The 13,039-nt window shown below is 59.5% G+C and overlaps 1 protein-coding gene and 1 non-coding gene across 4 annotated transcripts in view; both read left to right on the top strand.

Moving 5' to 3' along the window:
* SDK2 (sidekick cell adhesion molecule 2) overlaps window positions 1-13,039 on the top strand; it is a 261,245-nt gene that overhangs the window by 170,710 nt on the left and 77,496 nt on the right. For all 3 annotated transcript variants that reach the window (XM_065909896.1, XM_065909895.1, XM_065909894.1), the window contains exons 6-12: window positions 4,170-4,281; window positions 5,168-5,358; window positions 5,464-5,547; window positions 7,560-7,754; window positions 8,277-8,393; window positions 9,935-10,102; window positions 11,000-11,102. In XM_065909896.1, the coding sequence (XP_065765968.1) occupies window positions 4,170-4,281; window positions 5,168-5,358; window positions 5,464-5,547; window positions 7,560-7,754; window positions 8,277-8,393; window positions 9,935-10,102; window positions 11,000-11,102 (970 nt within the window). The remainder of the gene's footprint in view (window positions 1-4,169; window positions 4,282-5,167; window positions 5,359-5,463; window positions 5,548-7,559; window positions 7,755-8,276; window positions 8,394-9,934; window positions 10,103-10,999; window positions 11,103-13,039) is intronic.
* TRNAG-CCC (transfer RNA glycine (anticodon CCC)) lies at window positions 4,650-4,722 on the top strand. Its single transcript has one exon. It is a non-coding gene; the product is annotated as a tRNA-Gly (tRNA).

Here is a 13,039-nt window from a genome sequence, read left to right as displayed (position 1 = left end):
GCACCGCTGTTCCATCAGTAACAGCAGTCCCTGGAGGCAGGCTGTTACTCCCCTCCACGAGTTACAGATGAGAAAGCTGAGCAGACAGGTGAAGAGGTGAAGCAATTGACTTCCCGGTGACATTCACTAATGATGCACAAACCTGATAATGGGACCAGGTTTCCCTGCCTGCAACACTCAGCCCGTTAGCCACTCCCCGGATGTCTGGAGGCGCACACATCCCCCTTTTTGGCGAGAGGCACCTGCTGTCGGCTCTTCCGACTCTCCAGAAGTCACCCAGCCCCCCGGGCTTCACTCCCAGTCCCGGCCCCCTCCCGCTCCCCTGCTTTCTCAGGCCCCATCCCCAGCGACCTCCCGGTTAGAAACCCACTTCCCTGATTCTCCTTGATGCTCAGGGCTCAGCCCCACTGACCCCCTCCCTGGCACCTTGTAACCTGAGCTTCTAGAACCCTCCCTGTCTCACCCAGGTCTCCTGCCTCCTGCTTCCTTCTCCCCTGGATGATGCCTGGTCCTCAGCCCTTTGCCCCCACCCCCCCACTGCCTCACGCCTGGTCCCTGGGCTTCCCCGGGCCCTCCCTTCCTATCTTTTCCGGGCACATCGCCCCCCACCCCCGGGGAACTCCAGCCCCCTGCTCCTGAAGGTTCCCCTTTGAGCACCTTCACTCTGACCTCCCACCACCATCGCCCACCCAGGTGACAAATCCCAATGCATCTCCCTGCTTTGAAAACGGGGAGCCCGCAGCACAAGCAAGGGGTGTAGGAGTGCTTAAGGCCAAGCTTTGAGACCCATGGGCTGTGTGACCCTGGGGAAGCCCCTTCGCTACTCTGAACCTCAACTACCTTTTCCCTAGAAAGGACACCATAATACAGATATCTTCCAGGGCTGGGAATAAGAATTTTAGGATTTAAGAGTGTTTTCCTCTTGGGCTTAACCTTCCTCTGTAAAGAGGGCCCCAGGTCGAGACGTTTTGTCCTCGCGTCTGCCGATCGCTCGGTTACCACATACTTGCCTGGGGCCGACTCCCAGCTAGTAGCCCAGTTTGTAAATTCTCAATCATCTGGCCCTGATCCGACCTCTCCCAATCAAATCCACCTTGACTCCCCCAGTAGGGATGGGGAACGGTATTCACCTTGCCATCTGCTCCAATCTGCTGTCTGTTGTCTTTGTGGTTTAGTCGCTCAGTCGTGTCCGACTCTTTGCGACCCCATGGACTGTACCCAGGCTCCTCTGTCCATGGGATTTCCCAGGCAAGAATACCGGATTGGGTTGCCATTTCCTTCTCCAGGGCATCTTCCCAACCCAGGGATCGAATTCACATCTCCTGGATCGCCAGACTGATTTTTTACCCCTGAGTCACCTGGGAAGCCCGTTGGACAGAGGAGCCTGGCGGGTTACAGTCCATGGGGTCGCAAAGAGTCGGACACAACTTAGCGACTGAAGAACCACAAGGACCGATCCGTTGTTGGCACTGTGTTAAGAAGGATTCTGAGGACATCTGGGCTCAGCCGGGAGAAGTCCTGGCGGATCAGGAGAGGGGGCTGGGGGCAGGGGGGGCGTGTGGGCCAGGCCCCTCGCCTCTGCTGGGGGCTTTCTCCCCCCGCCCTTCCTGGCGCTCTGAGGTCACCCGGGCTTGGCACCCGCCTCCACCTCCAGCTCCCCCGCTGGTCTCACCGGCACCCGCAGCGGGCCCCGTTCTGGAATGCCCTTCTTCCTTCTGGCTCCCTGAGTTCCCCTCCCGCTCCCCCCACCAGGCCCTGGAGGCTTTGCTGACCTCCTGAAGCCTTTAGCACCCGTGCGCTCTCTCCCTCGGTCAAGCGGCCCCCGAGAGTCATGGCTTCACCTGCTGGGGGCCTCTGGCTCCGTCACTTGGTCCAGGCTGAGCTGGGGGTGGGCGGGGAAGAAGCAAAGACAGCCCACCCCGCCCCAAGCACAGCAGGCAGCTCCCGGGGAGGGCCCGTCACTGATGAGCACCTGCTATGTGCCAGGCACTCTGCACTAGCCCCTGACCAACTCAGTCACGCCCCTGGGCCTTCCTCCCAGGCGCCTGTGGCGGGCACCTTTAGTCTCATGAACGTCTGAGCGCCGATCTGACTGCTCCCCAGGCTGTGCACGCCAAGGGGTCAGGGCCCCGCCCGTCTCCCCTGGGGGGATCCCCCTGCCTGGCACCCAGCCTGGCGCGTACTGAGCCCTCGACCAGAGAAGGTTTGTCGAGCCGGGGGCTGAACCGGCACAACCCTGAGAGGCAGTGACTTCTAACCCCCGTTTTGCAGCCAAGGAAACAGACTTGGGGGCTGAGGAGAGCAGCCGGAGTCCTGACCAGATGCCCAAGATTGGGGGGTGGGGGCTGCAAAACGAGGTTCTGAGCGAGGTCTTCCTGAGCCCCAGGCCCTCCTTTGCTGAATCCAGGGGGGTCGCCTTCCCTCGAGCCTTGCCAGCTGCCGCCTGGGCCTGGGCAAGACTCCAGGACCCTCGAGGGGGTGCCAGTCTGCTCTTTAACCTCCTGAAGCCAACAAGACAGCCCCAAGGTCCGGCGGGGCGGGGGGGGCACCCTCATATTTTTAAACGCCGAGGGCTCTGTTTACCCATCAGGGCCGCGGGGCTCTGACTGTCTGTCTCCTCCGCGAGCCCCATTAATCCGGGCCTCGGCACCTGTGCGGCCCGGCGTGTCATAAACAACGTGGAGCACACTTTTATGGATTCGGCTATATCAGCAGCTTTCAATCCGATCGCTCTTTATGGCACCTACATGAGGCTTTTATATTGTTGCAATTATTTTGGTTTATACGCTTCCTTTCTTTCCCCCTTCATTTTACTTTACTTTTTACATTTTATTCCCATTCTGTCTGGGCCTTTCCCAGCAAGGCCTGGGAGGCCCGGTAGGAAAACCTTTTCCCGGGGGGCTGACCGGGCGGCCTGTCTTCCCCATAAAGGATGTCCATTTGCCATCACCCCGGGGCCGTGGGAGTCGTTATGGCCTGCCACCTCCGGAGCCTCCTGGACAGGGGCCAACTGGATGGATTTGTCGTGAGAGAAAAAGTCCTCTGTTTTTATATTTTCAGGAGCCAGGGAGCAGGGGTACAGAACGTAGTGGAGCTTCTGCCAGTACGGGGCTTGGGCTGACCACAGAGAGAAGAGCCTAGCCCCTTCTCAAAAGACTCAAGGAATAAAGCAGGAAAGTCTCCTGTCTTTACTGGGCTTCCCTGATGGCTCAGCGGGTAAAGAATCCGCCTGCCAATGCAGGAGGCACAGGAGATGCGGGTTTGATCCCTGGATCAGGAAGATCCCCTGGAGGAGACAGTGATAACCCACTCCAGTCTTCTTGCCTGGAGCACCCCATGGCCAGAGGAGCCTGGCGGGCTACAGTCCATGGGGTCACAAAGAGATGGACATGACTGAGCAACTGACGCTTTTGTTTCTTGTTATTTTTAATTAATTTTTCTTGGAGTCTGTAGTTGCTTTCCAGTCTTATGTTAGTTTCTTCTGTACGGCAAAGCGGATCCGCCCTCCGTATACATATCTCCCCTTCTTTGGACTTCCTTCCTGTTTGGGTGACCTCACAGCACTGTGTAGAGGCCCTGTGTTCACAGCAGGCCCTCAGCAGTCCTCTCTCTCATCATGCTGGGCTTCGGGCTCACCCTGAAGCAGCAGGACCTCCTCCTAACTTGACTGCACTTGCAAAGCCCCTCTCTGAAATAAGGGGGCATTCACAGCTGGACATGAACTTGAGGGACAGCATTCAGCCCAGTGTGGGGAGTTTGCATTCTGGTGGAAGAGGTGGCGAATGAAGCAGCAAGCTGATGAGATGTTGTCAGCTTACTGACAACGTATTATCCTTCTCACAGCATTAATGCAGGTGGAGGGAAGGATTCTGAAGGCCAAAAAAAAAAAAAAAACTAGGACAGGGGATGAAGAGGAGGGCATGGCTGCATTATAGGGGGGTGGGTTACATCCTGAGATCTCCCGTGGGCTCTCCCTGGACGCTGTGCAGAGAGCCACCACCAGAGGAGGATGGAAGCGGGGAGGGTCCCCCGGGTCAGTGTCTGGAGGTTCAGCTCTGGGGCTGCGGGGCATCTGCCCACATCCCCCATAAGGACAGAGATCTCCCGCGATGTCCCTCTAGTGGGGGTGGGGCTCGGATGGGATTCCCAGCGTCTGTTGCCCTCCCCAGATGTCGGCGGCCCTGCAGACCCCATCGCTCCAGCCATCATCATTCCTCCCAAGAACACCAGCGTGGTGACCGGGACCTCGGAGGTGACCATGGAGTGTGTGGCCAATGCCAGGTGGGTCCTGCCTCCACAGCCCCCCGCATTAACCCCAGCGGGTGCTCCTGACCTGCAGGCTCCGAGGAGGCCACGTGGAATTCACAGAGATCCAGAACTGTCCCATGAGGCCCCACGAAAGAAGACGGGGTATTTAGCCTGGGGAAGGGGTGGTGGGTTGGTGGTCAGAGAGCTGTCGGACGCAAGCAGGGCCCGCCCGAGAGGAGAACCCATGCCTCGAGGGGAAGTTATCCAGCAGATCCCAGCCCAGGACATCTGGAGTTGGTGGGGGATCCACTCACTTCCAACATCCAGAGCAGCCTGGGGAGTGGCCGCTCGCCTCTGCCGGCCGTGGCCTCCTTGAGTGAAGGCAAGAGGAAAGTGGGACTTCCCTGCTGGTCCAGTGGTTAAGACTCTGTGCTCCCAAAGCAGGGGGCCCAGGTTCGATCCCTGGTCAGGGAACTAGATCCCACATGCTGCAACTAAAGATTCCTGCATGCTGCAACTGAGACCCCAGACATTTCAGGACTTCCACACTCTCCCACCCACTGACTTACACTGGACGGAGCAGGGGGCAGAGCGGAGGCAGAGACGTGGGGAAGGGCCACTTGCCTGCTCTCGAGAGCTCTCGAGAGCCCTCGAACATGAGCTGTCGCGGGGCCAGGTCTGCCCTCGCCACAACCCCCGGGGAGCAGGGCACAGTTGTTCCCATTGTACAGATGTGGAAACTGAGGCCCAGAGCTCTGAAGGACTAGCCCACACAACGGCCTGCACCTAGCAAGTGTCAGGGGCAGGGCAAACTCAGGCGCCTGGCCCCCCGCACCTGCATGCCTCACCACACCCTGCCCTGCCTCCCAAGCCCATGGGAGGCTCTGTGGCTGACCGCCTCATCCCTTGCCCCGTCCAGGCCTCTGATCAAGCTTCACATCATTTGGAAGAAGGACGGGGCGCTGCTGTCCAGCGGCATCAGTGACTACAACCGCCGGCTCACCATCCCCAACCCCACGGCCAGCGACGCTGGCTACTACGAGTGTGAGGCCGTCCTGCGTAGCAGCAGCGTCCCCTCCGTCGTCCGCGGTGCCTACCTCTCTGTGATGGGTGAGACGGTGGGGCTGCTGGAGTCCCCCTGACGGGCGACCCGATCAGCAGCCGTATCAACAGGAGCCTGGCTCTGATCCCCTCCCCCGGTCTTTCCTCCTGCAGAACCACCTCAGTTTGTCAAGGAGCCAGAGAGACACATCACAGCGGAGATGGAGAAGGTGGTGGACATCCCCTGTCGGGCCAAAGGTAACCTGGTGGCTTGGTTGGAGGGGCACGAGGTCCCTCCAGACCTTCAACCTCTCCCCTCCCTGACATAGACTGTTCGAAAGTCCGCCACCCTCTCACCACTGAGCAGAGAGTCAGCCTGGCTGTAAGCAGACACCCCAGGAAGCAAACAGGCCAAACTACCATAATCTCAGGGCTGGAAATCAGCCCCGTGTTACCATAACGTGAAGGTTACAAATGAATCCAAATTACCGTAATTTCAGGATAGGTGACAGACTCAAATTACCCATAATGTGAGAGTTGCCGACAATGCCACATTGTCGTAATGTCAGAACTGCCAGAACTCGGATGTGTCTCTGCCTGGTTTCTGGACCATTCTGCTTCGTCTCCCCTCACCATTCCTACTTAACCCCCTGCCTCTGTCAGAGTTCTTGCATACTTACCGCTTTTCCCATCCTTCTCCTTTGAGTCCAGTTGAGCTAAAAGACACCCCAAACCAGGGTGCAATCTGGGATAAGGGGATGACAGGATGCGCAGAGCGGAGACTGTAACCCTGGCAGGAGGGAGGGAAGGAAAGGGAGGGTCCCATGGAGGAGGAGGGGGCACACTGACCCCCGTCCTGAGATCACTCGAGCGGAAGACAGTGATTTATTGGACAAACACTTGGTGGGGGGTGGGCTTACCACGATCCCTGGATCAGGAAGGTCCCCTGGACAAGGGAATGGCAACCCACTCCAGTATTCTTGCCTGGAGAATCCCATGGACAGAGAAGCCTGGCAAGCTATAGTCCATGGGGGTCCCAAAGAGTCAGACATGACTTGAGTATCTGACACTTTCAGCAACATGTGCTGAGACTGTTCTCGGGGCTGGAGAGGCACAGAATGAACCCAAGAGCCAGATCCCTGATATTACAGAACTGTGCGTTCTCGTGAGGGAGGCAGACAAACCAATAAACAAATAAAGATACCTTATTTCATTTCATCTAAAATGCCATGGGTTGTAAGATGCCCCATTATTTTATGCGCCACTAAGAAAGAAAAAAGGCTGCCAATTAAATTATGACATGCTGTCGGTTGTAAGACACGTCCTCATCTCAGAGACATTACGATGTGAACAAAGCCGTAGCTTGGGATGGGTGAAATACGGTGTCGGCGGCTGGCTGTCGGGGTTGAAAAGTGCGGGGGAAGGAGAAGCAGGCAGGCTGAGGGGCTCCCGCCGGGGGCGGTCATTCGAACGGAGCCTGGGGAGCTTTTCTGTGGAAGTCACGTTTGAGCAGAGACACAGAGGGAGAGCTGGAGTGGGGGGCAGGGGGTGTGGGGAAAGGGTGCCAGGCTGGGGACACAGCTCGGGCAAGGCTGAGGGGTTAGGAGGAGCCCCAATGCTCCTCTCTGTGAGGACGGGCCAGGACGGGGCTTCCGAAGAAACCCCCATCCCACCTGTGAGCCCCTAGACACGGGGCTGCGCGCTCACCTGGGTTTGGAAAGGCTGGCTGGAGGTTCCCAGAGCATACTAAAGACTCCGCTACATATGCCAGAATAGAATACAGTATGTCCAGCCTCTCCAAGCTGAACTAACCCCAGGAACTTTTAAATTTTCTTGGAATGCCTACTCTGAGAATTTGGGAATCTAAGAACAACTCTCCCCGCTTCCTAGACCAATAGTGGCGCCGCTGAGAAAGTTCGGGCTTCCCCGGTAGCTCAGCAGGTAAAGAATCCACCCGCAGGGCTGGAGCCACAGGAGACACGGGTTCCATCCCTGGGTCGGGAAGCTCCCCTGGAGGAGGGCATGGCAACCCACTCCAGTGTTCTTGCCTGGAGAATCGTGGACAGAGGAGCCTGGTGGGCTGCAGTCCCTGGGGGTCGCAGAGAGTCAGACACGACTGAAGTGGCTTAGCACGCCAGCACGCACTGAGAAGGTTCTAGAACCCAGAGCACACCGGGATCCCCGCCCCCCGCCTTGAGGACTTGCAGCCCCAGCCTCCGAGGCCGGAGCTTCCCTCGGCGCTGGCTGACGGTGGGCGCTCGACCCCCTAGGTGTGCCGCCGCCCTCCGTCACCTGGTACAAGGACGCGGCCGTGGTGGAGGCGGGGAGGCTGGGCCGCTTCCGGCAGCGAGGCGACGGGGGCCTGCAGATCAGCGGGCTGGTGCCGGACGACACCGGGATGTTCCAGTGCTTCGCCCGCAACGCGGCCGGCGAGGCGCAGACCTCCACCTACCTGGCCGTCACCAGTGAGTCCCCTTCCCTGTCCTGGCCGAGCCCCTCCCTCTCCCCCCAACCCAGGACACAGCCCTCCTCCAGCCAGGGGCCTCTTGAGAACAGGCCGCTGTAGATGCAGAAATGGGATCCCAGAAGGCTCTCGCCCTGGGGCGCGGTGACTCTGGCCCGTCACGCCCTCTGCTTCTGTGGCCAGCACTGGTTTTTTTCTTTTACAAACCAGAGCCTCGATTTCACCTTTAATGAAAGGTGAATCCCGTTAACCTTGTCATGGAGGGTGTCGGTCATCCTTGGGAGTCCTCAGTTTCTGCCAGATGGAGGCTTGAGAATCGAGGCAGGGCAGGGACTGGCATCACCAAGGTGCTTCCACGGGGCAGGTGGTGAGGGGTCCCTCGTGGGTTCTCTGGTTCTTTCCGACACTGGGGTCCTACCGGGACATCTGCATCCTTCCCTGAAGAAGGACCCACACCAAGGAGATTGCGAGGCAGGAGAAGCACCCGGATGTGGCTAAGATGCCCCACTGTCTTCCTTTGCAGGCATCGCCCCCAACATCACCAGGGGCCCCCTGGACAGCACGGTGATCGACGGCATGTCTGTGGTGCTGGCCTGTGAGACTTCGGGGGCGCCCCGCCCGGCCATCACTTGGCAAAAAGGTACTTGAGGCTGACTGACCTTAGAGGGTGACCAAAAGTCTAGGGCAGGCCTGGGGCTCAGTTCCGGAGCCAGCCAGGGGGGGTTTCCCATGTACAGTTGGGAAGGTTGTGCACTGCACAACCCCAGAGGGCTTCTTTTACACCACGGGACGTACCATGTGCCGCCCTGTCCGGCTCCAGGCTCAGCTCTGCCTCTGGTGAGACCCGTGACTTTGGGTGAGTTATTTACTCACTCGGAGCTTTAAGGTTCCCACCTATAAACTGGGGATGGTAGGATTCGTACCTGGGAGCAGCATGAAAACTAGATGAGAGGGTGCATGTGGGAGGGCCCGCACCGTGTCTGGGAAGTAGACCAGTCCGTGCCGGCGGATGTAATACCGTGGAGCAGGTTGTTAGTACAGGGATGGGGCCGTACCCCCTCCCCAGGCAAAGCCAGTGAAGCCCAAGCTGTCCCCCTAGTCCACCCACCCCGTGCCTCCTCCACGCCTCTGCATTGTACTTTCACAGCCCTCCCCAGGGACACACACACGTGTACACATTGTCACTCACTCACACCCCCAGCCTCTGCCCATATGAACCTCCTCTCATCCAGAGCCTCCCTGCTCTATCTCCCCACCTTCTAACACACAAGGTCATCGGCATGTTCAGTCTACTGATTACCTCGCCTCCCACAATTCGAAGCTTTCAGTTTTGTCCCCTGGCATCTCCCCGGGGCTTAGAACACAGTGACCCACAGAGGATGCTTCCTCAGTATCGGTGGAGTGTGCGCCCAGATGCGGAAATAAACACGCCCACCTGATACACTCACCCGTGCAGGATGCCCACACGCGTGTGCGGAGGGACCCGCTCACCCACCGGCTTGCACGTGGACAGTCCCCTCTGTACAGGCAGGTGGGGTTTTCTTTAAAAAACAGGTGCGATCACCAGCACCGCACTCTCAGACACACTCTGACACAGGGGTCACCCTCTCTGTCTCCCTCCCTCTCTCCTTCCAGCCACCAGGGTCCCCGGGTCCCTAGTGGGAGGTCTGTCCCGGCCAGGGCTGCCCCCGCCGCACCCCACGCTGGCTGCTCCCGCCCGCCGCTCCCCTGCGCGCCCCTGAAGGTGACTCCAGAAGCATCCTTCTGCAGGCGGCCCGTCACCACCCTGTCGCAGCTGTCTGTCCCCTCCCCCCAGCCCAGGTGCCAGCTGCCTCCAAGGGCTGTGCCCACCGGCGGGGAGGCAGGCTGGTCTTCCTGCTGAAGGGCAGATAGCGTGGTGGGAGGAGAGACAGCAGGAGAGGCTCCGTCCGGGCCCCCTGCTCTGGGACTGCGTGTCCTTGTGTCTGTCCCCAGGTCAGGAACCGGGCTGGCCGCAGCCCTGCCATCCCCCCCAGGCCCCCTCCAGGGGCGCCTGCAGCCTTCCTAAAGCTGGGAGCCCACTCTGGGGCAGCGGACGGGGGAGGGTGGGGTGTGGTCCAGGCGCCTGGTGATGACGGAGTGCCAGGGGGTGGCTGGGGGCAGCGGGCGGCAGCCTGAGCCCACCCGTCCCGTGTCCCCCAGGGGAGCGCATTCTGGCCAGCGGCTCGGTCCAGCTGCCGCGCTTCACGCTCCTGGAGTCGGGCAGCCTGCTGGTCAGCCCCACGCACATCTCAGACGCCGGCACCTACACCTGTCTGGCCACCAACTCGCGGGGGGCGGACGAAGCCTCGGCCGACCTGGTGGTGTGGGGTGAGTGCCCGGGCCGGGCGGGGGTCCTTTCCACGCCTGTGTGTGAGCGTGCGTGAGTGTGTGTGAGTGTGCGCAAGCGTGCGCTGAGCGGCCCCACGTCTGCTGTCTGCCCAGCCCACCCGTCCTGAGACCTGGACAGAGGAGCTCGGAGGACAGGGCAGGAAGATCACGGTCCCCGGGGCAGTGCTGGCTGGGCGGGGCTCTCACCACAGAGCCGATGCGCGTAGGCCTTAGGGCCGAAATCCGCACACTTCTGCTGGAAAGGGCCGGAGAGGAAGTATTTCAGGCTTCGTGCGCCGGACAGTCTCTGTCACAGCTCCACAAGCTCTTCCCGTTTCATCAAGAAAGCAGCCATAGGCTGTGCTGAGCGCAGCAGGCGTGGCAGGGTGCCAACACGGAGGGGATTCACTCAGACAGGCCCCTGGTCGGACTTGACCCCCGGGTTGTGGTTTGCTGACCCCTGCTCTGGGGGAACGTCCCAAGCCCCATCCCGCCCCTTGGGGTCTGGCACCACACGGAGGGGTGGGCCGCCCTCCTGGCCTGAGTGCCAGGGGCCTGGCGGGGGATGCCTGAGACCCAGAGGCAGACAGTCCTATTTTTACCCTGGCTGGACCCCTGGGAACACGGCTGTGATCATCTCCAGGTTTCTATTTCTTTGTCCATCCCATGGGCACAGAATTAAAAGAGCCCCCACTATGAGCGTCACTTCCCAGAATTCACGTACCTTGGGAACACATGGCTCTTAGTGTTCTGGGACATTCGCCGTGGGGGACCAGTCCACCGCAGACCTCAGCCGCACGGCCCGGCTCACCGGAAGGACCCCCCACACACACACCTGCATCTCACCTGTCCGTCCGGGGCCCCTTCCCACCCGGCCACCTCCCTGCTGTCTTTCAGCCCGGACCCGCATCACCAGGCCCCCGCAGGACCAGAGCGTCATCAAGGGCACCCAGGCCTCCATGGTGTGCGGAGTGACCCACGACCCCCGGGTGACCATCAGGTACTCCTGAGGCCAAGGCCCTTGGCGGCAAGGGGGGAGGGGCAGCTTTCGGGGGTCGCTGGTTTGCTGGCTGAGTGTCCGTGACAGGGAGGTAAGTGTGGCCCATGGGGGTCAGGGAACAGCCACCTACAGACTTAGTGCAGGACTGAGACTTGGGGACCCCACGGACCGCAAGAGACCCTGGTGCTGGGAAAGATTGAAGGCAAAAGGCGAAGGGGCAGCAGAGATGAGACGGCTGAATAGCATGTCCATCCGATTCCGTGGACCTGAATCTGAGCAAACTGCAGGAGACAGTGAAGGACAGGGAAGCCTGGCGTGCTGCGGTCCACAGCGTCTCAAAGAGTCGGGCACGACTGAGCAACGAAGTGCGTGTCTGGGGACTGAGCCAGCCTGAGTTGAATGGGGCAGCCTGGGGTGGGCGGGGATGAAAGGCGGAGAAATGCAGGAAGGGGGGTGGGGGGCCTTAGGGAGGGGGAGAGAAAGAAGCCTCTGTCTGGGGAGAGGTGGAAGCTCTGCGATGCTCAGGACCCCCCTGCTAGCAGTCGCCCGCAGATCTTAGACCCTCTGCCCACCTGTGGGCAGCAGACAGGTCTGGTGAAGAGGCCTGGCAGCCCTGACATGCCTGGGGCCATGGAGGGCCCTGGGGTGACCCCCAGTGAGACCCAGACGGGGGCCGCCCCTGCCGCCCTCCACGGGACCTGGAGGGAGCCAGGTCCAACCGGGAAAGGCCCTGCGGAGGCCTGGGAGCGCGGGGAGCAGCCGAGACAGGCCTGCAAGCTGGGAAGCCGCCGGGCCGGCACAGAGACGCTTCCTGGGCCATCTCTGGGCAAGGGTTCCGAGCCCGAACTGGGAGAAGATAGCCCCTTCAGGCTCTCTTGAGCTTTGGATGCTGAGTTAAAAAAAAACAAAAAAGCCTAACTGCTTCCTTAGAGATAAATACTCCCTCCGTGCTGCACCTGTTCTATGGGCAACGTCACCGCTGGAGCCCCTGGCAGGGAGCTGGCCGGCGGGCAGTGAGGGGCGCCCCTGGGAGTTACGGCCCCGCCGCCTGGGACCCAAGTGCGTCCTGGGGCGCCACCTGGTGGCCTCTAGGCGTATGGCCGTAGGGCCGCGCCAGGAGGGACCCCAGGAAGCCAAGGGGACTAGGCTTTATTTCTTGATATTTATATTTGCTTTCTTTTCCTTTATTTTATTTTTACTGAAGTACAGTTGATTCACAGTGTTGCGCTAACTTCTGGCACACAGCAGTGATTCAGGTCTACGCATATATACTCATTCTTTTCTAAAAAAATTATTCTTTTCCGTTATGTTTTATTACAGGATTTTGAATACAGTTCTCTGTGCTATACGATGGACTTGTTGCTTATCCATTCTGTGTATAAAAGCTTGCATCTGACCTGCTAATCCCAGCCTCCCACTCTGTTCCTCCCCCAGCCACCCCGCTCCTGGGCAACCAGTCTAACCCTCTCTGCCGGAGTCTGTGTCTGTTCCCCAGATAGGTTCGTTCGTGTCATGTTTTAGATTCCACATTTAAGTGACATCATGTGATATTTGTCTTCATCTTTCTGACTTACTTCACTTAGCTTGATCACCTCTAATTGCATCCACGTTGCTGTAAATGGCTCCACTTCGTTCTTTCTTGTGGCTGAGCGGTGTCCCCTTGGATGTGCGTGCCACATCCTCTTTATCCATTCCCGCTGATGGACATCTAGGCCGCTCCCGCGTGTCTCGGCTGTTGTAAACAATGCTGCTGTGAACACTGGGGGGCGTGCATCGTTTTGAAGTCGAGATTTGTCTGGATGTGCGCCCGGGAGTGGAATTGCTGGCGCATGTGCTAGCTCTGTGTTTAGTTTCCTAGGGAACCTCCCTACTGCGTTCTAAGGTGGCTGCACCGTACATTCAAGGATACTGGACTTTTAGACTCACACCCCTTCTCA

This window comes from Muntiacus reevesi, chromosome 18 (genome assembly GCF_963930625.1).
Source record: "Muntiacus reevesi chromosome 18, mMunRee1.1, whole genome shotgun sequence".
Lineage (NCBI taxonomy): Eukaryota > Metazoa > Chordata > Mammalia > Artiodactyla > Cervidae > Muntiacus > Muntiacus reevesi.
The sequence above is the reverse complement of the archived record's forward strand: the minus strand, read 5'-3'. Positions and strand labels throughout refer to the sequence as shown.